General features: G+C 41.9%; 1 protein-coding gene across 1 annotated transcript in view; it reads right to left on the reverse strand.

The window, feature by feature from the left end:
• Positions 1-2,377: 2,377 nt before the first annotated feature.
• The window catches only part of LOC138648843 (solute carrier family 22 member 6-B-like), a 69,224-nt gene continuing 49,300 nt past the window's right edge, over positions 2,378-22,301 (reverse strand). Inside the window, exons 6-10 of the mRNA XM_069738794.1 lie at positions 22,066-22,175; positions 18,855-19,069; positions 13,674-13,782; positions 3,807-4,010; positions 2,378-3,444 (exon numbers count right to left, since the gene is read on the reverse strand). Of these exons, the coding sequence (XP_069594895.1) occupies positions 3,390-3,444; positions 3,807-4,010; positions 13,674-13,782; positions 18,855-19,069; positions 22,066-22,175 (693 nt within the window). The 3' untranslated portion in view covers positions 2,378-3,389. The remainder of the gene's footprint in view (positions 3,445-3,806; positions 4,011-13,673; positions 13,783-18,854; positions 19,070-22,065; positions 22,176-22,301) is intronic.

The raw sequence follows: 22,301 nt of genomic DNA on the forward strand, positions 1-22,301 counted from the left end.
TGCTTTCACTTTACGGCCGGCAGTCAGTGAGTGCGGGAAGCAGACGGCAAGGGACCTGACGGACACCGGAATGTAAACATGTACTGTTTGTTTTTTTTTACATTTACGCTGGTAACCAGGGTAAACATCGGGTTACTAAGCGTGGCCCTGCGCTTAGTAACCCGATGTTTACCCTGGTTACAAGCGAACGCATCGCTAGATCGGTGTCACACACACCGATCTAGCGATGACAGCGGGAGATCCAGCGACGAAAGAATGTTCCAAACGATCTGCTACGACGTACGATTCTCAGCAGGATCCCTGATCGCTGCTGCGTGTCAGACACAGCGATATCGTATGGATATCGCTGGAACGTCACGAATCGTACCGTCGTAGCGACAAAAGTGCCACTGTGTGACGGTACCCTTAGTGTGACGGTACCTTAAGATAAATTAATTGGATTAACAGAGCAGCTGCCAAAATACCATTACAAAGCAGCAAACAGTTATTTGAAGCTGCTGGTGCCTCTGGAGTCCCTCAAACCTCAAGGTGTAGGATCCTTCAAAGGCTGACTGTGGTGCATAAACCTACTATTCGGTCACCCCTAAACGGTGTTCACAAGCAGAAACGGTTGCAGTGGGCCCAGACATCCATGAAGACTAATTTTCAAACAGTCTTGTTTACTGATGAGTGTCGAGCAACCCTGGATGGTCCAGATGGATGGAGTAGTGGATGGTTGGTGTATGGCCACCATGTCCCAACAAGGCTGCGACGTCATCAAGGAGGTGGAGGAGTCATGTTTTGGGCCGGAATCATGGGGAAACAGCTGGTAGGGCCCTTTAAGGTTCCTGAAGGTGTGAAAATGACCTCTGCAAAGTATGTAGAGTTTTTGACTGACAACTTTCTTCCATGGTATAAAAAGCAGAAACATGCCTTCAGGAGCAAAATCATCTTCATACATGACAATGCCCCATCTCATGCTGCAAAGAATACCTCTGAATCATTGGCTGCTATTGGCATAAAAGGAGATAAACTCTTGGTGTGGCCACCATCTTCCCCTGACCTCAACCCTATACAGAACCTTTGGAGTATCATCAAGCAAAAGATCTATGAGGGTGGGAGGCAGTTCACATCAAAACAGCGGCTCTGGGAGGCGATTCTGACTTAATGCAAAGAAATACAAGCAGAAACTCTCCAAAAACCCACAAGTTCAATGGATGCAAGAATTGTGAAGGTGATATCAAAGAAGGGTCCTGTGTTAACATGTAACTTGGCCTGTTAGGATGTTTTGGAGTTAAATAGCTTTTTTGTTCAGTGAATGTGACCTCCTAATGCTGCAAATTCCACAAATGAGCATTTTCAGTTCTTTAAAACAGATCAAATGTTTAGAAATTCTACTGTGCTTAATAATTTGGAACAGTGCATTTTCAGTTTTTATTCATTTGGGAGATTATACAGTTATCATTGGGAGGTTTCTTCAAGAAAATTCGATGATTCGATGTATAATCTAACGGTGATGACTTTTATTAGACTGACTGTCATTTGCACCGACCATTTAGGAAAATCCGAGAAAAATATCATTTGCATAATAATTTGGAACATGGTGTAATGCAAGGGACAAACAGCTAAAAATTGAATCGAGGGCACTGATGAAAAACAGTCCCCCCCAAACAAAATAAAAAACTGGTGTGTGAATGAGGCCGAAGCAAAAGTCAACAAAAATTGGAGCATGAATTACATTATGCGTTCGCTCACACTAGTGTACAGCATCCGCTGATTTTTTTTCATGCAAGAAAATCGGATGCTTTATGCAAATGATCCTCGGCTCAAACTCTGCAGTGAGTGTGAGCTGAGAGTCATTTTACTCATATCACAGGTGCAGAGAAGATGGAGAACTTCATTTCTCCATTGTATGAGTGGGCGTATATCAGGCTGCACTCAGATGACATCCGAGTGCAGTCCGACGTTTTGCACGCACCCATAGACTTTATAGGTGCTCGTCGTCCGATATACGCTGCCAAATGCAGCGATTTTTCTTGTAGTTGGCACTGCTCCATAGTATAACACTGGAGCGAGTAATATCCGATGAAACATCACGCAGCACTTATTCGAGTTATACGCTGTCTACTCGCCACAGTGTGAGCGAGCTCTTTAAGACATCATGACGTTCCACCCAACGCACTCTGTTGTTTTACTGCTGTCATTTTCTGTTTTCTGCTCTTATGACACAACAGAAAATGGGAAATGCGAACGCAGATGTGAACAGAGACTTGGGGAGAGCTCCTGGACATAAACCGGCATGTACTTGTGAGGATAAAGCAGCAACTTGCATGGTTTCTGCAAGTTTTTTTGTGAAAAGATCTGTACACTTTAAGCATTAATTGCCCAACTTCAGACTGCATGCATACATCACGTTTATTGGATGCTTGAATACATTCTGCAGCTTTGACAAGTTGCCGCAATATAGTGAATTCAGGACTCAGGTTCCATAGTTTGACATTATATTTTGATTTACAGTAACTGCCTCTTTTGCACTTCTATATGACGCTTAGGGTAGAATATGGGTCATCACGGACCTGTCGGCAATCCTTGTATCTTTACATAGACTATAGCGTTGGCTATGCCATATCCAGGCTAGGAGAATGCTCCGGAGGGTCCCTGGTCAGGTTCGGACTGGCCCACAGGAGATCAGTAGAATCCTCCAGTGGGTCCCTGGTCAGGTTCGGACTGGCCCACAGGAGAATGCTCCGCAGGGTCCCTGGTCAGGTTCAGACTGACCCACAGGAGAATGCTCCGGAGGGTCCCTGGTCAGGTTCGGACTGGCCCACAGGAGATCAGTAGAATCCTCCGGTGGGTCCCTGGTCAGGTTCGGACTGGCCCACAGGAGAATGCTCCGCAGGGTCCCTGGTCAGGTTCAGACTGACCCACAGGAGAATGCTCCGGAGGGTCCCTGGTCAGGTTCGGACTGGCCCACTGGAGAACAGGAGAATCCACCGGTGGGCCACCACCCTCTGATCAGTATTTGGCACTATATACTTGAATCACTATGTACAGACAATGGCGGCATCTTATTCATGTAACAATCTACCCCGTTCTTTGTCATATACATTTGTGATTGAGGATAATGTCACATTTGCAGGTAGCTGAAAAGTGAGGCCCTGGAGTTGTTACTGGTGGCCCTTGGCACCCCTGCCCGACACTGGCCATATCCATAAGTCTCAAAATGTTTATTACTTCAGTGCACTTTCCAATCGCTAGCTGCTGTGTTAGAGGGCAGCTATCATAATCTTTGGTGAATATGGTGTCATTTATTATATGAATGGAAAAAAGGTTCAAAGAAAAGCTGTGACTGAGGAATGAGCCGCTCAGGGTCACACACGACCTTCTAAAACGATAGCGTCCTCTGTGGATTAGAGCTTGGTGCCATATTCCAGTTCCTTCTTTTTACGTGCAGATTTCTGGTCTCTGAAAGAGGAGGAAAAGTTATTAAGAATCATTTGTGGTAGTCTCTGGTTATAGTGGTGACCTAACATCTCCGGAAAGTTCGAACAGTTTGGAGCTGACAATTATTTTGCAAGATCCCAAAACTTTTTCCAATTTCTTATTAAAATTTATTATTCAGTTAACTATTAATTACACTCAAATGCAAGATTCAGTCAACCATTCCGACACATTTTAGAATATTTCAACTGCATAATGAAGACCTCCCTTAGATCTACCGAACTGAGGAAGGAACTAAGGCCATCAATATAAAAAAAAAAAAAATGTCCATATGTACCTCCGCTACACATTAGTTTAAGTCTGGTGTATGAATCCTCACTACTCACCTGGCTTCCACCTCCTCCACCGTGTCCAACAGTTGGCAATTTAGGGTCTCTGGCAGCCATAAAATAGGCAACCCGCAAAGAATAGGCACTGATCCGAAAATGATTAGGGGAAGAAACGGTGCATACGCTTTGGTCATCATTCCTAGAGGTGCAATTACGGACCCCAATCTCATCATCATGTTGGTGAATCCCATTCCAGTTTGTCTGCAAAGGTAATATATCATTTGTGACGAATGTGTTAAAAAACATGAAACATTTATGTAAAAAAAAAATCTATAGGAATTGGCCATAGCAAACAAATTACGGTACCGGTAGAATTTTAAATGAGGCCTCTCAAAAACAGTTCTGATTGATTCTTATGTCAGAACAAACTTTTCTCCTAGCTATGATCGGATCCAAGCAGCATTGTATATAAAGTGTTAATAAAGAAAACCACAATAGAGCCAAGCAAATTGCACTAAATTTATATTTACAAGGTCCGTGCTCAGACATGAAGTAGTGATAACTGCCTGTATACAGATGAAAAAAGCAATGAAAGTGCAATGACATTATCATCATTTTTTTTTAGATTATTCCTTTCTCAATTGGAGCATAAGGCTAATTCTAGCTAGATTATACACTGCTAATCAAATAGGAAGGTAATAGGGGAGAGGAAGACACTTAAACGGGATATGTCGACAGGTTTTTGTCATGTAATCCGAGAGCAGCGTGATGTAGGGGCAGAGACATTGATTACAGAGATGTGTGACTTAATGGGTCGTGTTTTGTTGTTTCAATTGAAGCAGTGTTTTATCAACAGGAGATTATCACTGCCAGACTAGGTGTCTTGTGCCTCCTGGTCCAGCCACGCCCCCAGCACTGATTGGTAGCTATCTTTGTACATTGCATGGTGACAAAGTTGCCAGTCTGATGTGGGCAGGGTTATACAACGCTCAGCATTCTGAGCTCTGCTAGGTCTGCAGCAGGGAAAACTGTGATTGTATCACAACTGCTGCACCCAGTAAACTAAGTGATACATAGCCGGAATCAGGGTCTCCCTTTTAACTAAAGTTTTCCCTTTAACGCTTATGCTCCTCATCAATGACTTTCTAGGCTATATAGCAACCTTTGGTGACTTCATCATAGAAGCAATCAATGGAGGGAATTGCTACAATGTACAGAAGATGTCACCAAATACATGCTGGAGCAGAAGGGAAAAAATAAGCGAAAAGAGAAGAACCAAAACTCAAATAGATCACCTAACAGCACAGCGCAACTACTGCGAGGAATGGAGAGGACGCGCTCGTGGTGAGTAACAACACTGTTTATGATAGTACCCAAACTATTAGGGCTTCTTCCAAGAAGCCCCCTTAGAAACTAGTACAAGGGGCTGGTAGATCAGAACACAGATGAACTTGATACACAAAAAAAAGCAGACCAAAATCGATAGCATGAGATTGGCAAAAAAGGTATCCTATTCTACCTGCGACTGGTAAGCTTCCTAAACTCGTTAGAAACTTGTGGCACAATGATTAAAAAAAACATACATTGAGCAATTACATTACACAGAAATGAAACGATCGCGGCAAAGCAAGATTCCACCATTAAGAAGAGACAAATAAAAGGCTCTTTACTTCATCCATGATTTTTTTAGCATGTCCGAATATTCTCCTGGATTCCCCATCCTCATCACACAGTGTTAGTATACGGATGAAAGTCCGGTGTCGGCATTGTTAAGCCGTAAGATCTTAGCCTTCCCAAAGTTTCTGATGTGAGTAACCTCAAAACATAACTAAAAAGTTGGTGCGAAATATAAACCCAGCCCAATACATGCATCTAAAATGAGGTCTTTATTATACTCACAAAATCCAATTTCAATAAAAGCCCATAGAATAAAAAAGAAAATCACCGAAAACAAGCGGCACACCAGTTTTTGCACAATTAAACTAAATGATGTAGTAGAATTAACCATAACTGGGGCCAAATTTGGAAATCACAGAAAACGCTTCGTTTTCAGAGAACGCTTCCAAGAGTTGGCACCAACATGGCGGAGTTGGAACCACCAAGATGCCAGTGATGAAGAGTTGGCTCTTGGACCAATAAAGCCGATTTAGATAGGACAAGGTTTACAGGAAATGTGGATGGTACCAACATTACAAGTCACCGAAAAGAGACTTCTTACCATAGCAGAAAAGTCAGTTGGATCTTATCTAGTTTTACCTCTCATGCTTAGTGCAGAAAAACTCTTGGCCTAGGACAAGGGTGGGGAATCTTTTCTGCCAAGGGCCATTTGGATATTTATACCATCCTTCGGGGGCCATACAAACTCCGCCAACACAGTACATCCTGACTCTGGCACTGGTGTCAGGACGTAATCTTTCATTGCATGCCCTTCAGTAGTGAACACTGCATGTGTGTGCTCACAGAGCAAGAAGAAATTAATGAGCTGGTTGTAATCAAAATACACCTCCCTGCCCAAGAATGCGGACCTTGAGAATCTGCTTGGGGGGTCTGATAAAAAGGTCATCGAGGGCCGTAAATGGCCCTGGGGCCTGAGGTTCCCCACCCCTGGACTAACAGAATAGACAGAGGTTTTGACATAGATGACCTCTCGGACCAAAAAATAAATAAATAATAAAGACCAGCAGATCTCCTAAACAAATCTCATCAGAAAAAAATATATATATACGGTATATATCAACATGACCAAGTAGCATAAGCCTTCAAGAGCAGATGGCTCATCAGATGGAGAAGACATTTCTGCAGAAGTCAGATGTGATATGCATGGAAATACTCTTTCCTTAGCTTTCTTTCTAAAACTAAGATTCACCTGAGTAGCAAACAAATTACGTCATTCGAGCAAGAAGGAATCTCACGCCTGTTCGTTTTTAATTTAGGCTTCCTTAGAAAACACCCTACAAGGTTGTGTTCTCCCAATATCATGCAGAAATTGCATGTTGACCAACGGTGGAGGCTTCCTTGGCTCAGACATAACAATATGGATGTTGCATAAGAAGTACAGACACGCTCCTCAAAAATATTCCAGAACGTAGCTGGAAAGCATTTAATTTAAAATACAACCAGGGCACCATGTCCTCAAAGAAGTGACATCCAGACCAATAATACAAAGCAATATTCACCTCCGATCCTCACAAGATCTCCTTCTCTACTCCCCTCTTATCTCCTCTTCCCACAATCGCATACAAGATTTCTCTCGCGTATCACCCCTACTCTGGAACTCTCTACCACAACATATCAGACTCTCGCCTACCATCGAAACCTTCAAAAAGAACCTGAAGACGCACCTCTTCCGACAAGCCTACAACCTGCAGTAACCACCGATCGACTAAACCGCTGCATGACCAGCTCTATCCTCACCTACTGTATCCTCACCCATCCCTTGTAGACTGTGAGCCCTCGCGGGCAGGGTCCTCACTCCTCCTGTACCAGTTGTGACTTGTATTGTTCAAGATTATTGTACTTATTTTTATTATGTATACCCCTCCTCACATGTAAAGCGCCATGGAATAAATGGTGCTATAATAATAAATAATAATAATCTGATCGGAAGTTCATTGTGCCACACAGAGTTCCAATTGGATGGTGCACTGCCTCAAAAATTCCTCACAGGTCTTAAAGGGACACTGTCACCTGAATTTGGAGGGAACAATCTTCAGCCATGGAGGCGGGGTTTTTGGGCGTTTGATTCACCCTTTCCTTACCCGCTGGCTGCATGCTGGCTGCAATATTGGATTGAAGTTCATTCTCTGTCCTCCGTAGTACATGCCTGCACAAGGTGCAATCTTGCCTTGCACAGGCGTGTACTATGGAGGACAGAGAATGAACTTCAATCCAATATTGCAGCCAGCATGCAGCCAGCGGGTAAGGAAAGGGTGAATCAAACACCCAAAAACCCCGCCTCCATGGCTGAAGATTGTTCCCTCCAAATTCAGGTGACCGTCTCCCTTTAATATTACCATCATATGTCTAAAGGGGCAAGAAGGCATGGTGTGAGCCCCTGAAGCACATAATAGAACAGGTAAATTTGGCAGAGCATCCAGACAAGACATTCTGATGTAAGTCTGTAATGACCATACAGAGATGAGTGGACATGCATACATATGAGTTTTATATTCTGAGCAAACCACTGTACAGTAACCGCAAATTAGGCATCATTGATTCATTAGATCAGCTACAATCATTTTAAAATGAATTAGGTTAGGGTAGTCATTTTTATTGCCAAATTCCACTCTACATTTTCAAGTCCCACTAGCCCCTCAACTCTTCCTTGCCCTAAATGTTAATTCAGACATGAGAGGAACTAAACGAGGGCAGAGTATCCTGTCGCCATGCACAAGAAACCTTCTGAAACTGCTGCGTCTTAAGATTAAAGTTGTGCCAGAGAGATTTGTCAATGTTTTCAGGAACGTCAGAGGTTCCTTTTTTTTCTCGGAAACTTCAGATATTCTGGCAGAGCTGGCATTTACAGTATAAGATATATGTTTTGTGACAAGGTCACTGGTAAAATACTGGAGGGGAGATGTGTCTCTGAGGATGTTAGCTTCAGTGATATGAGCCTGGAAAAATGCTCCAGCACAGTGTGCTGAGACGGGTTAATTGGCCATGTTAAGTCCTTGGTTTTTGTGGACAGCTGAAGAGTGGGTGGGAGGCTGTCCACCATATCTCCAACCCAGGGTGTGGTCCAGAACATAAATAGGCAGCCTTCTGATTCAGTGTGTCTGGAGAGGAGAGCTCCAGAGCTGCGCTCGTGTTAACGAGAGCTGAACCGTGTGTTTTTTTTATAATGAGCTGGAGGATCCCTGCAGCCACTCAGACTGAACTGTATGCTATCTTTGTTTTCCAAGTTATTCCAAAAGGGCCATCTTTATTTTACTTACGGTAACTTTGCACTGGTTTATGCAGTATGTTAGTTTTTAATAAACCAGTGGAAGATTTAAATGGAAACCGTTCCTCTATCTACCTCTGAACAGCCGAGTGAGCCAATCTACCACCAATTAAATATGTAAAATACACAGTACAGACCAAAACTTTGGACACGCCTTCTCATTTTAAGATTTTTCTGTATTTTCATGACTATGAAAATTGTACATTTACACTGAAGGCATCAAAACTATGAATTATCACATGTGGAATTATATACTTAATTTCAGTTGTTTCACACTTTTTTGTTATGTCTTATATTCTAGGTTCTTCATAGTAGCCACCTTTTGCTTTGATGACTGCTTTGCACACTCTTAGCATTTTCTTGATGAGCTTCAAGAGGTAGTCACCGGGAATGGTCTTCCAACAATCTTGAAGGAGTTCCCAGAGATGCTTAGCACTTGTTGGCCCTTTTGCCTTCACTCTGCGGTCCAGCTCACCCCAGCCATCTCGATTGGGTTCAGGTCTGGTGACTGTGGAGGCCAGGTCATCTGGTGTAGCACCCCATCACTCTCCTTATTGGTCATATAGCCCTTACACAGCCTGGAGGTGTATTTGGGGTCATTGTCCTGTTGAAAAATAAATGATGGTCCAACTAAATGCAAACCGGATGGAATAGCATGCCGCTGCAAGATGCTGTGGTAGCCATGCTGGTTCAGTATGCCTTCAATTTTAAATAAATCCCGAACAGTGTCACCAGCAAAGCACCCCTACATTATCACACCTCCTCCATGCTTCACGGTGGGAACCAGGCATGTAGAGTCCATCTGTTCATCTTTTCTGCATCGCACAAATACACGGTGGTTGGAACCAAAGATCTCAAATTTGGACTCATCAGATCAAAGCACAGATTTCCACTGGTCTAATGTCCATTCCTTGTGTCCTTTAGCCCAAACAAGTCTCTCCTGCTTGTTGCCTGTCCTTAGCAGTGGTTTCCTAGCAGCTATTTTACCATGAAGGCCTGCTGCACAAAGTCTCCTCTACACAGTTGTTGTAGAGATGTGTCTGCGGCTAGAACTCTGTGTTGCATTGACCTGGTCTCTAATTGGAGCTGCAGTTAACCTGCGATTTCTGAGGCTGGTGACTCGGATAAACTTATCCTCAGAAGAAGAGGTGACTCTTGGTCTTCCTTTCCTGGGGTGGTCCTCATGTGAGCCAGTTTCTTTGTAGCGCTTGATGGTTTTTGCCACTGCACTTGGGGACACTTTCAAAGTATTGATGGCCACTCGTTTTTCTTTACTTAGCTGCTTTTTTCTTGCTATAATACAAATTCTAACAGTCTATTCAGTAGGACTATCAGCTGTGTATCCACCAGACTTCTGCACAACACAACTGATGGTCCCAACCCCATTTATAAGGCAAGAAATCCCACTTATTAAACCTGACAGGGCACACCTGTGAAGTGAAAACCATTCCCAGTGACTACCTCTTGAAGCTCATCAAGAGAATCCCAAGAGTGTGCAAAGCAGTCATCAAAGCTATCAACCACAGTCGGATCCTTCAGACGGAACCTGAAAACTCATCTCTTCAGGAAAGCCTACAGCCTGCACTGACACCGCTGCTGCCTCATCACCAACGAAGCTACCGCCTCACCAACACCGGAGCTACCGCCTCACCAACACCGGAGCTACCGCCTCACCAACACCGGAGCTCCTGCAACCCTCAACCTACTGTCTCCTTCCCCATAATCCTGTAGAATGTAAGCCCGCAAGGGCAGGGTCCTCGCCCCTCTGTATCAGTCCGTCATTGTTAGTTTGTTTACTGTATGTGATATTTGTAACTTGTATGTAACCCCTTCTCATGTACAGCACCATGGAATCAATGGTGCTATATAAATAAATAATAATAATAATAATCAAAGCAAAAGGTGTCTCCGGATTATAAGACGCACCCCAAATTTTGAGGAGAAAAATAGGAAAAAAACATTTTTAATAAAATGGTGGTGCTTCTTATAATCCATGCATCTTATTGCTTACCGGGGTGGTGGCTGTAGTGAAGCTGGGTCTCAGCATTGCTGCTGCAGGAGGTGGGTGTTGCCGTCGCACTCTGTCCCATGCTGCCGTATGCTGCCGCCATGCTGTGTCCCCGAAGCTTGCCATTGCACTCTGTCCCTTGCTGCCAGGTGCTGCCACCATGCTGTGTCCCTGATGCTTGCTGCCACACTCTTTTTTTACTGGGTGCTGCTGCCACGCTGTATCCCTGATGCTTGCTGCCGCGCTCTTTTACCGGGTGATGCTGCCGTGCTGTGTCACCAATGCTTGACGCCATGGTCTGTCTAATGCTGCGGGTGCTGCCGCTGCTCTCTGTCCCGTGCTGCATGGGGGAGCTCTGCAGTTCCATCCATGCTTTCCTGTTCGGTGGATTCCTTCCGGTAAAATGGCCGCCGGGAGGTGGCGCATACGCAGATGAAGATCTCGGCAACAAGATCTCGGGAGATGAGATTTCAGCACTGAGATCTCATCTCCCGAGACCTCCCGGCGGCCATTTTCCTGGAAAGAATCCACTGCACAGGAAGGCATGGATGGAACTGGAGAGCCCCCTATGCAGCACGGGACAGAGAGCGGCAGCAAGCACCTGTGACAGCGCGGCGGTAGCAGCACAGGGGACACAGAGCGGCGGCAGCAGCAGGACACGGCAGCATCGGGGATAGTGTGGCGGCAAGCATCGGACACCTGCAGCGGCAGCACCGATAAGGTATGTCCGCATTGTAAGACACACCCCCCATTTTCCCCCCAAATTTTGGGGGAAAAAAGTGCGTCTTACAAAACGGAAAATACGTTTTATATATATATATATATATATATATATATATATATATATATATATATATTAGGAATGAATTGAGCATCCAGTTACGATATAAGAATTAAACCTTTTATATGAAATATTGCTAAATACCAAAAAAGCAAATGTTGTCTAGACCCAGGTTTTATAGCCCTAATGGTAAGCTGTAATCTTTCCACAATGCGATGCGTCAGAGGCCGTTCTCTGGGATCACGAGTGGACTGTACATTATTTAGCAGTACATCTTCTACTTGAGCTCCCTCCGGCTTATGATTAGCAGACATTACTGTATTCCAAGATGATTTATGGCTTAAACAATCATTTTTTCTTGTCCTCATTGAACCTTGATTTGGTGGACATTGTATTTGCAGAAGCTCTGGAGAACATAAGTATTGCATTGTAGTTGTCCTCCACTAGGACCAGCCATTGCTACTAAGGCTGCCATCACACTAGCAGTATTTGGTCAGTATTTTACATCAGTATTTGTAGCCAAAACCAGGAGTGGGTGATAAATACAGAAGTGGTGCATATGTTTCTATTATACTTTTCCTCTAATTGTTCCACTCCTGGTTTTGGCTTACAAATACTGATGTAAAATACTGAGCAAATACTGCTAGTGTGACGGCAGCCTAAAACAAGAGCTCCATGGTCTTTATTGTGTAAGGAAAAAGTCGGACTAGAGAATCATTATTCCTGGAGATCATGTAGTACTTGCAGTATGTCTTTGGCAGCGGACAAGGGGAAGTTATATCATCTTCTGGATTATTGACTACTTGACCCTTAATATGTTTTTACTTTACAAAAATATTTAGAATTGAGAGTCTTCAGTGGTTGATACCTTTTAATGGCTAACTGAAAAGATGGTAACAAATTGCAAGCTTTCGAGACTACATACGTCTCTTCATCAGGCAAAATTTTCTATCTACTGGCTAAAACAATACCAATATATATTTCTTTCCTTTACTTTACAAAGGCTTTCTCTGTGCCATTCAACATGGGGTTCAACCAACCTAGTTTCCCCTCAAACTCTAGAAATATATGGAACTTAGTGTTTCCCCAGGAGAAGTCATTGATGTCATATTTATATTTAAAATTGCAGACCAATTTCAGTCTGCTCAACATGCAGTCAACAAATCAGATGATTGCCTCAAATCCCTGTCCATCATGAGTTGTCCATGGGGTAAGCTTCATCTGGACATTCATTAGTATGAACCCTGTCCATGTAATGCACAGATGGAATTTGTCCGCCAGACAGGAGCAGACAGACAGAAGAAGGCCTCTGTGCAAGGACAATATATGGGACCAATGCAGTCCATTAACTCATCTTAATGCACAACTCTACCTGGTTTGGATGTGATAGTGGCCTCCTTATCTCCTGGGTCTCTTTGCGGCTGCACAGATTGCACCAATGATATGTCTACGGCTGCCACCAGAGTGTGGGAAGCTGATAGAGTAATTTTCTTTTGGTTAAGTGGAAGGGACCTCTCTCTATGACAAGCATTAATACGTCATATGGACAAGAGAAGTTTTTACTAGACAAGACTTTTTAAAGGCAATAACCATGCCTGCCATCAAGGGCTTGCCTAAAACTTAGATATTGATGAATGATACAATGATAGAGTTGGAAGGGACCTCCAGGGTCATCTGGTCCAACCCCCTGCTCAATGCAGGATTCACTAAACCATCTCAGACAGATGTCTGTCCAGCCTCTGTATTAAGACTTTCATTGAATGAGAACTCACCACCTCTCGTGGCAGCCTGTTCCACTCATTGATTACCCTCACTGTCAAAAAGTTTTTTTTCTAATATCTAATCTGTATCTTCTCCCTTTCAGTTTCATTCCACTGCTTCTCGTGTTTCCATGTGGAAATGAGAATAAGGATGGTCCCTCTTCACTGTGACAATCCTTCAGATATTTGTAGACAGCTATTAAGTCTCCTCTTAGTCTTCTCTTTTGCAAGCTAAATATTCCCAAATCCTCTAACTGTTACTCATAGGACATTTGCAGACCGGTCACCATTCTGGTTTCTCTTCTCAACTTGCTCCAGCTTGTTCATGTGTTTGGTTAAAATGTGATGTCCAGCACCAAGACCATCTTGTTTTGATGTGATATTTGGAAATCATCACCATAATAATCATATATGTAAATCATGTACTGCTTACCTGAGAACAGTTGGAAAAAGTTCAGCAGTATACGGATAGGCGCAGACCAAAGAAGAGCCAAGAAAACCTTTTGCCAGACATGTGACGGACAACTGTAGTAGAATTAAATCTGAAATACAAGGGAAATAAATGGACAGTAAATAGACAATCCTGGATCACAGGGACAACCTGCTGAAACCCAAAATAAGCTACCATTGGGAAACGTGTCAGACTGGGCTGCCAAGGGCCACCAGTAAGATTGGCTCTGGGGAACCCCTATTGAGCTTCATGCAATTATTACCTTACACTCATTCAAAGTTTTACCTATGTTTCTATATAATAATGGACTAATTGCCGGTACATAGTAAATCAAGTGTATTGTGCCAATTACTGGTCATATAGGGGTGGCGGCCCCACCGGGGACATTTACCAGCTCCCTATTAGGCCATTTCCAGCCTGATTGGGGAAGCCTTGTGACGTTATCCATGTCCTTCAAATTCACTAATAGGGAAATCCATGGAGAGGTATGGAAACCCCTTTTATCTATAGGCTACATATTAAAAACTAACTTTTTTTGTAATCAATCTGTTATTGTGTACTTCATTCTAAATGATTATAAAAACAGCCTTCTAACCAACTAATTACATGTCATGTATAAAGGTAATTAAAACAATATCCAGGCAAATGTAAGGGTGAGGACTGTACTGTCACGTTCCTGACCATGAAGACAACAATTGCGTTATGTGAATAAATCTTATGCGTATTTTACATATATTGTGTCATGTTAAGTGTAAACTATGTCCTACGGTTTTTGGTGTGTATTGTGATATTTAATGTGTAGGTAATGTAAAGGTTATGCATTATGTTAGTGTGCAGTGCGGAGTGTGATTAGTATTGTTAGCGTAATATGCATAGTGCGTAACAGTGTTATAGGGCATGTATAGTGTAAGATAAGTAATGTAGGGCATAGTGTGTAGTGTAAGGAAGTTCTGCCCAGCAACAGACATCAGGGTAAGAAGTAGTTTAGTTTTGGGACTAGCCCACAGAGGGAGGGCTTAGTGAAAGGGACAGGACTGTGCTTCCTGGATAGAGTCAGTTAACATTTGGAATGCAACAAATGTTGCTGTAGATCACCCCTTGGCAGCACTGCACAAGAGACTGGAGTGAGGAATAGTGAGATCCTAAAGAGTCACTAACAAGACCGAGAGACCTTCAAGAAGGCGTTATCATATAAGACACCGAGTCACAAGAAACCCAAGAGCTTGCTACTGCTGAAGGTAACGGAACTAAAGAGGATTAAGATCTTGGGACTAGTGGGGGTTTCAAGTGGTAGATCCAGGGTGTCCATAGTGATAGGACGTGGAACCACTAAGCAAGTAAAGAGAAATTCACTGAACAGGACTGTGGCCTAGAAGTTGGGTTATGGCGAAGTAGGACAAGACAGATGAGCTACAGAGCTCCGGAGTAGCCTATAGGGGACAGATACTACGGGTATAAAAAGGCTTCTTACGGTGAAGGAAACGTGCTTAAGATTAAGACCCGCTAACCCTTGTACATAACCCTTATAAAGTTCAGAAAAGTCCCCATGTTTGAATGGAAGTCTTTTTTTTATTTTTATTTTTTAAAATTTAACTTTTAAGTTTTGGGAAGGAAAAACAGATACAAGTCATAAAAGAATCCTTAGTTGTAACATCAGTAGTGACTGAGTCATACATAACTAAAGGAATAAAGTGTATTCTGCAGTATAACTGCAAATTGTACATTGGTTAAACGTTTCTTAGAATACAACAGCAGATTTATGACTCGTACTTAATTTATTTGGGCAGGTAAAAATTAACGAAGAGGGGTGAAAGAGAGAAAAGAAAAAGTAAAAGCACTAAAACACTCCAAGGGAATGAGGAGGGAAGAGGGTGAGGAGAGGGGAACATCAGAGAGCATACTGAGGTGTAAACTTACCCATCCCCTATAAGGTCCAGGTACTCCGCTGAGGATCTAAATTCCAGCCAATGAAACCATGTTTTACAGAATTTATCATGAGTGTTGTTGATCGTTGAGGTGATCTCTTCCATCAACATGATCTCGTTTATTTTAGAAAACCCAAGAGAGACTGTCGGGGTGGTGTCACGTTTCCTTAGTAGAGGGATACACGCTCTAACAGACGTAATCAAATGCCTCAGAATGAAGTTTTTAAAAGGGATGTTACTGTGCTGAAGATGAACGACAGCCGAGTCAAGGTCAGAAATGAAATCCGTGAATCTACGAATCACTAGTTGTACTTTTTTGCAGAAAGGCGACAGGAGTTTGCAGGACCAAAAAATATGATGAAGGCTGCCTTCCTCCTCCCTACACCTCCAACACATAGGACTGGCCTCTGGAAATATAGAGTGTAGGTGAGCTGGAACTCTGTACCATTGAGAGAGTAATTTGTACCCCACCACTTGAAATCGTGAGCTGATGGATGTTTTATGTGTCAAGATAAAGATATGCCTCCATTGATCCCTTGTTAAGGTGCAATTCAGATCTCTCTCCCATTGGGTTTTAAAAAGTGTTTTAGGCTGGTCTGGGGGTTCCATCAGGAGGGAATATGAAAATGACAAAATGTGTCTTAAGAGGCCGGTCTTTGAACATTCCCTCTCAAAGATTGTTTTCTCATTTTTATAAAAGGTTCTAGGTGGCAGAGAATGGAAAAAAATAGTAAGTTGCCCAATTCTCCAGTGTCATAAGGGCGGAGCTGATGCAAGACTCCGAAGATGATCTTTTGACTGCCAAATGTTCCCTTGTCTGAAATGTGACTCTAAAATTGCCCTTTTCAAAAACAGGAGTGAAAAACCTTGTCCTCTATTACCAGGAGAAAAATTGGATTACCCAAGATAGGATACATGGAGGAATAATGTCATGCTGGGTGAAGGATAAGTAAGTGCACAGCAATAGGGAGAGGCAGGGGAAAGCCCAAACACTAGGGAACTGGGGAGTGGAGACCCCTAGGCAGATGTAAAAATCACACTGTCTGCCCTAACTATCCCTATATAGGTTCTGCATCTATCGCCGAGCAGGAACCTAATCCCTGCTCTACCCTAGCAATAGGCCGTGGTTAGGGAGAGGATGGGGTCGGCACCAGTCAGTCCCTACTACAATTAAAGACAGAGGGCAGACAAACGAGGGGAACGCTTTGCTTGAGAATACAACCAAGATGTCACGCCAGCAATCCACCAAGATTCCTCTGAGATGGAACTAACCGACTGTTAGCTCTTACTTGTCTGTCTAATTGGAAGTACTAACACCCGCACTATGCTGCAGCAAATGAAAGTATTTAAACCTACAGCACAGGTGTGTCATTAGCAGCAGAAGGTGAAGGTAACTGTTGGGTCCTAGTGGGAGAAGGCTATTGCTCCATAACAGATGCAAAAATCAAGAAGGTGCTTGAGCCGGATCCAGGATGACTTTGTCACACCTGACACACCTGTGGCAAATAGAATGACAAAATCGACGATCTAACCGAGGGATTGCTACAGCATGCCAGAGTGGCCCCAATTATGGGATGCGTTTTGAATGTTGAGATCGCAGATACATCGAGCCAAGGGATGGTTATTAATGGGGTGTATGTTAAGGTCTGTTCAATTCCAACCCATGCTTTCCCAGACCCATTCCCGCACCAGTCCAGAACTCGCGAGAGGTGAGAGGCAATATAATATGATGTGAAGTCTGGTAGCCCTATACCCCCTGAGGATTTTGATGGTATAATGTGGCCCTTCCTATGTGCGGGGGTTTCCCCATCCAGATGAATTTAGTCTGGACTGCAGCTAGACTTCTAAAGAAGGACAAGGGGATGCTGATCAGGGGCGCCTGAATGACATAAGATACGAGGAAGCATATTCATTTTGAAAACAGCACTTCTTCCAAACCATGTAAAAGCACTTGTCGTCCATCTCAATCAGTGCCCTCGAACTGATTTAAGTAGTCTAGGAAAATTAAGAGAGTGCGTCAATTTAATATATTTTGGTAGTAGTATCCCTAGATATTTTATGTCTGTTTTGGACCATTTAAAACGAAGGGCTGTCTTCAAGGGTGTTAGGACAGAGTGTGGAATGTTGATGTTCAAGGCTTCAGATTTAGTCAAGTTAATTTTGAAGTTTTAGAGGCTATTATATATGCTGAATTCTGTCATTAAATTGGGAAGGGAAGCTGTCGGTTTATTAATGAAAAAAAAGCAGATCATCTGCATAAGCAGCGATCTTGTACGGAGTGCCACGAATGCAGGGACCCGCTATGTCGTTGTTAGATCGAAGACACCTGAGGAAGGGTTCCAACGTGAGTATGAAGATCAGCAGGGATAGCGGGCACCCTTGTCTTGTACCATTTCGTATATTGAAATCCTTGGGGAGGACCCATTCACTTTTACACTAGCGGTTGGTTTAGAGAACAAGGCCGAAATCCAAAGTAGCATAATGGATTTCAGACCCAGTCGGGAGAGTGTCTCACTCCTACAAGTCCAATTCACCATATTAAATACCTTTTCTGCATGGGTAAACAGTAGCATTAGTGGCTGCAATTTGAGTCTAGTTCTATAGATTAGGTTTAAAGCCTTGGTTGTATTGTTCCTAGCTTCCCTTCCCCTCATTATTTCACAATTACCCCACAAAAAAAATTCAAAAATATCAATATATTCTATAGAACCAATGAATGTATCATCAGAAAACAACATTGCTGAAATCAGCTTTTTGTGTTGAATATATTCAATATTTTGGCAAATGTTTTTTTTTTATTAGAAAAATAAAAGTTAGAAATATTCTAATTTTCACACTGGTCACAAGGGCCTTTTTTTAAGACTAACCTTCTGTTTCTGGAAATGCACATGCACATTTGCCACAATGATCAGATTCGACTATCTTTTATACTGATGCATCTAATGATCATGTGCAAAGGTCATTGTGATTGGAGGGGGAACAGGGTTATCCGTGACATCGCCTATTGTGAATGGATCCTCAGCTGTGTGTAAGCATTACCTGACATTATAATCCTGTCTCTTTATAAGGAAACTGCTGTAAACTCTTCCTGAAATTACAAGGAGTCCAAAAATTCCCCAGTTGCCAATGTGAATTTAAAAAATTACCCAATTTTTAAACAAATATAAACAAAAAAAACTAAAAAAAAGTACATTTTTCTGAAGAAACATTCGGTTTAAATACAACAATTAATACCTACCAGTAGGAAATGCCAAATTGCAGAGTATGAGAATTCCCGCTAATATAAGGTAAAATGAAACGGAGAATCTTCTTCCGATGTAAGTAACAGTGACTGTGCTGAGGATTCTAAGCGGGATCTCGGTACAGCCAAAAATCAGCTGTACAAGATATAAACTGAACCCAAACCGCTGGACATCCATTGCAAGAGCAAAGAAGCAGAAGCTGCTGGAGAACCTGTAACGAGAAACGGGAGATGAGCAAGAAACGGGGTGAGAAAACACTGAAAGAAAATGAAAAAGGAAATAGGTCAAATGCTAAAAGATCCAAAAAGGGAAATAAATTAAAAAGAACAAAAAAAAGTATATTTTTACACTCCTATTAAAAATATATGCTGTGTTCCACAATATTAAGTGTCACAGTAGGGATTCCAATATACTGTAATGAAGGTGTAGAGCGAGGTAACTGTCCCTAAACTTCCCACGCACCCTAGGGAAAATGAAGTTTCACCCGCTGGAAGTGATGCATGAGGTTCGGTCATAGAATGCAGATCGCGCTCCACAGACCGCGCCAATGGGAAGTCCAATTATCTCTCAATTAGGTAACTAGACAGAACGTACAATGCACTCTACTAGAACTGGACATGATGTCCGTCATATGTTAAGGGAAAATTGTTACTGTACACCCATGTAAAAAAAACAACAATATTTTTAGAGTACAGTTAAATATGGCAGAACAATATCTGTTTGGTATTTGCTATTACACTTACTACATAGTGAGATAAGTGTAAAAATAGACTTTTTTAAAGATTTATCAATAAGGCATTAATTTTTAGCTTTTTCTTGCCTTTTTGGTTCTTCAAAAAAAGGGGTATTAAGAAAAAAAAAATGATTTACTAATAATTTGTGCCAAAACCTTGGTATGGAATGATGAGCCTACTCGTTGCTCGGGTGGTCTCCGAGTATTGTTAGTGTTCGGAGATTTAGTTTTTGTCCACGGAGCTGCATGATTTACGGCTGCTAGACAGGCTGAATACATGTGAGGAATGCCTGTTTGTTAGGGAATTCCCACATGTATTCAGGCTGTCCAGCAGCTGTAAATCATGCAGCTGAGGCGGCGAAAACTAAATCTCCGAGCACTAAAAAATACTCGGAGATCACCCGAGCAACGATGCTATTCACTCATCACTACAAATGATGAATAAGTTATAAATCAAAACCCTTGATGCAATATTATGTGTTTTAGACAGATTTTGTTGTTAGATGAAGATTATTTTAAAAAGGGACAGTCATTTTGAAGCAAAACAACTGTCTAAAAATGAGTCTAATTTTTCATTCAGCAGGAGCCAGTGTGGTAGTTTTATAGCAGTGGTGAAATCCAGCAGTAGCAATCATGCCTTGATAAAAATTTATCGTCTTTATTAATTATAGGTCAAAAAGAAAACTCGGGAGGAAAACATGGAAGAGTAAAAAAAATTTGAAACGTGTGTCAGACCGAAGTCCTTAGTCATTGCAAGTGTGACGTTTTGGGACGACGTTGCGCTCTGTAAAGCTCGAACAGGACCAGTAAATCTGCCCTATTGTCTACAACATTACAGATTTTAATTCTATAAATGTTTAACACATTTTCTACTGATTTTAAGTTACTAAATAGTTCAAATATAATAATCCCGTCTAAGATTTACATAGCGTAAACTTCGACTAGGCCGTCCGATAATGTGTCGGTTTTATCATTGACTTCTGCTGAATGATTGAGAATTTTTTTTTTTTTAAGACACTTTTGTAAAACTTTACAACCCCTCACGCTTCTCTTGCTTGAATTGCTTTATGTACAAATACATTTTGGCATTGTCACTTTTTAGGCGTTACCCTGTTTTCCATATAAATCACACCCCCATTCCTCCAAGCCACACATACTAGGAAGGAAAAAAAAAAGACTTTTGCCAAAGTTCACCATGATTTGATGCATTTTTTTTGCCAAAGTCTACGCTCAAGCAGCCTCATTGTTCCATTTCACTTAATAGTGACACATATCTGACCACCACAATCTGTTTCCAGGTTCTGAGACGTTGCAGACTATACAAGAAACTGAATAATGTTATCTACCGGCAAGTTTTATAGTGCCAACATATTTTGCTTTGCAATCAAAAAGGTAATAGGTCACACAAAGTGGCGGTATTGCAGATGTTTGATATAAAAGGATTAAGATCCAAAACTATAGGAGATTTAAAAAAAGAAGTTTCTTCACCCTTTATTGTGAACACATTAACGATAGTGGAATTAGTCCTGACGTGTTTTGAACAATACACTTTCTTAGTCATAGCTATGACCCATGCATGCATTGTCCGAAATGCGTCAGTGGTAATTCCACTATGTTTTCACAGTAAGGGCTGAAGAAACGTCTTTTTTAACGTTCTACAGTGCCGGACCATATTACTTTCTATCATTAATAACTAATGGTCCAGCACATGATGGGAGGTGAAATGGCAATTACTTTAATGGTGAGGAATCTGCAACAGGTAATCAATTCACACAACACATTTAACCCCAGTGGATTTGATGGCGTACTATAGATTTTAAAAATTCAACGAGTCCGATATGTCAATGTTTTGCTCTGGATATTTACTATGGAAATCACCCTTTTCCCTTTTTTTTAATGTAACATGCAAATTATACTTAGGATTTGCCACCGATTTATGACATCAACAGACAATGGCCCAAATTCATCAAACACTCCAACCTAAGAATTAGAGGAAAATCTTTTAAAATGTTTTGAAACTTTTGCATAGCTTGTAGTTGTACCAACATTTTGCAATTTTTGGGGTAGTTACACAAGCTTTGCCAACTTTTTGAGAATTGGGTAGAGCTTAGCAGGAAAGGGAGATGAACAAGCTTTTGACGACTGGAGTACATTTCTTATAATGATGCAGGAAGCTGAAGAATGCAACATATTCGTAATCTTAACTTCTTAGGATCACAGCTAAGCGCAATTTATAAAGCGGCAGATCGGCCTTTGCTTTTTAAGGCTATATACACATTGAGTGTTTGCATGGTTTTTGAAGTGGAAACTCAGTTTGAGGAGTTTTGAATGAACGCAAAGAAAAAAAAAATACTCAGTGTGAGTGTACCCTCAGAAGCTAAATCTCCATCTATTTTTGTGGTATTTTAGATAAAGTGGAAAACCGTATACTGTACAGATTACGTAGACTAGCTAACCGGAATAAGATACATCACCATGACAAAGAGAGGCAAATGGTCACTTTTCGCATGCCCGGAGTACGAAAAAGGTCAAAGGGTGTTGGATTGGAAGATGTTGAGCTTTTTTCATTTTCACGTGTCAACATCTAGAAAAGGAAAAGATAGATATTTAAAAATGTTAGATTTAGTCCTTAACTCATGGCCAAATTTGTCCCAGTAACTGTTCTGTAGAGATGCCAGAACTTACCATTCTGGACAGAGACCTAACCCTA

The sequence above is a fragment of the Ranitomeya imitator genome, chromosome 9, assembly GCF_032444005.1.
Source record: "Ranitomeya imitator isolate aRanImi1 chromosome 9, aRanImi1.pri, whole genome shotgun sequence".
NCBI lineage: Eukaryota > Metazoa > Chordata > Amphibia > Anura > Dendrobatidae > Ranitomeya > Ranitomeya imitator.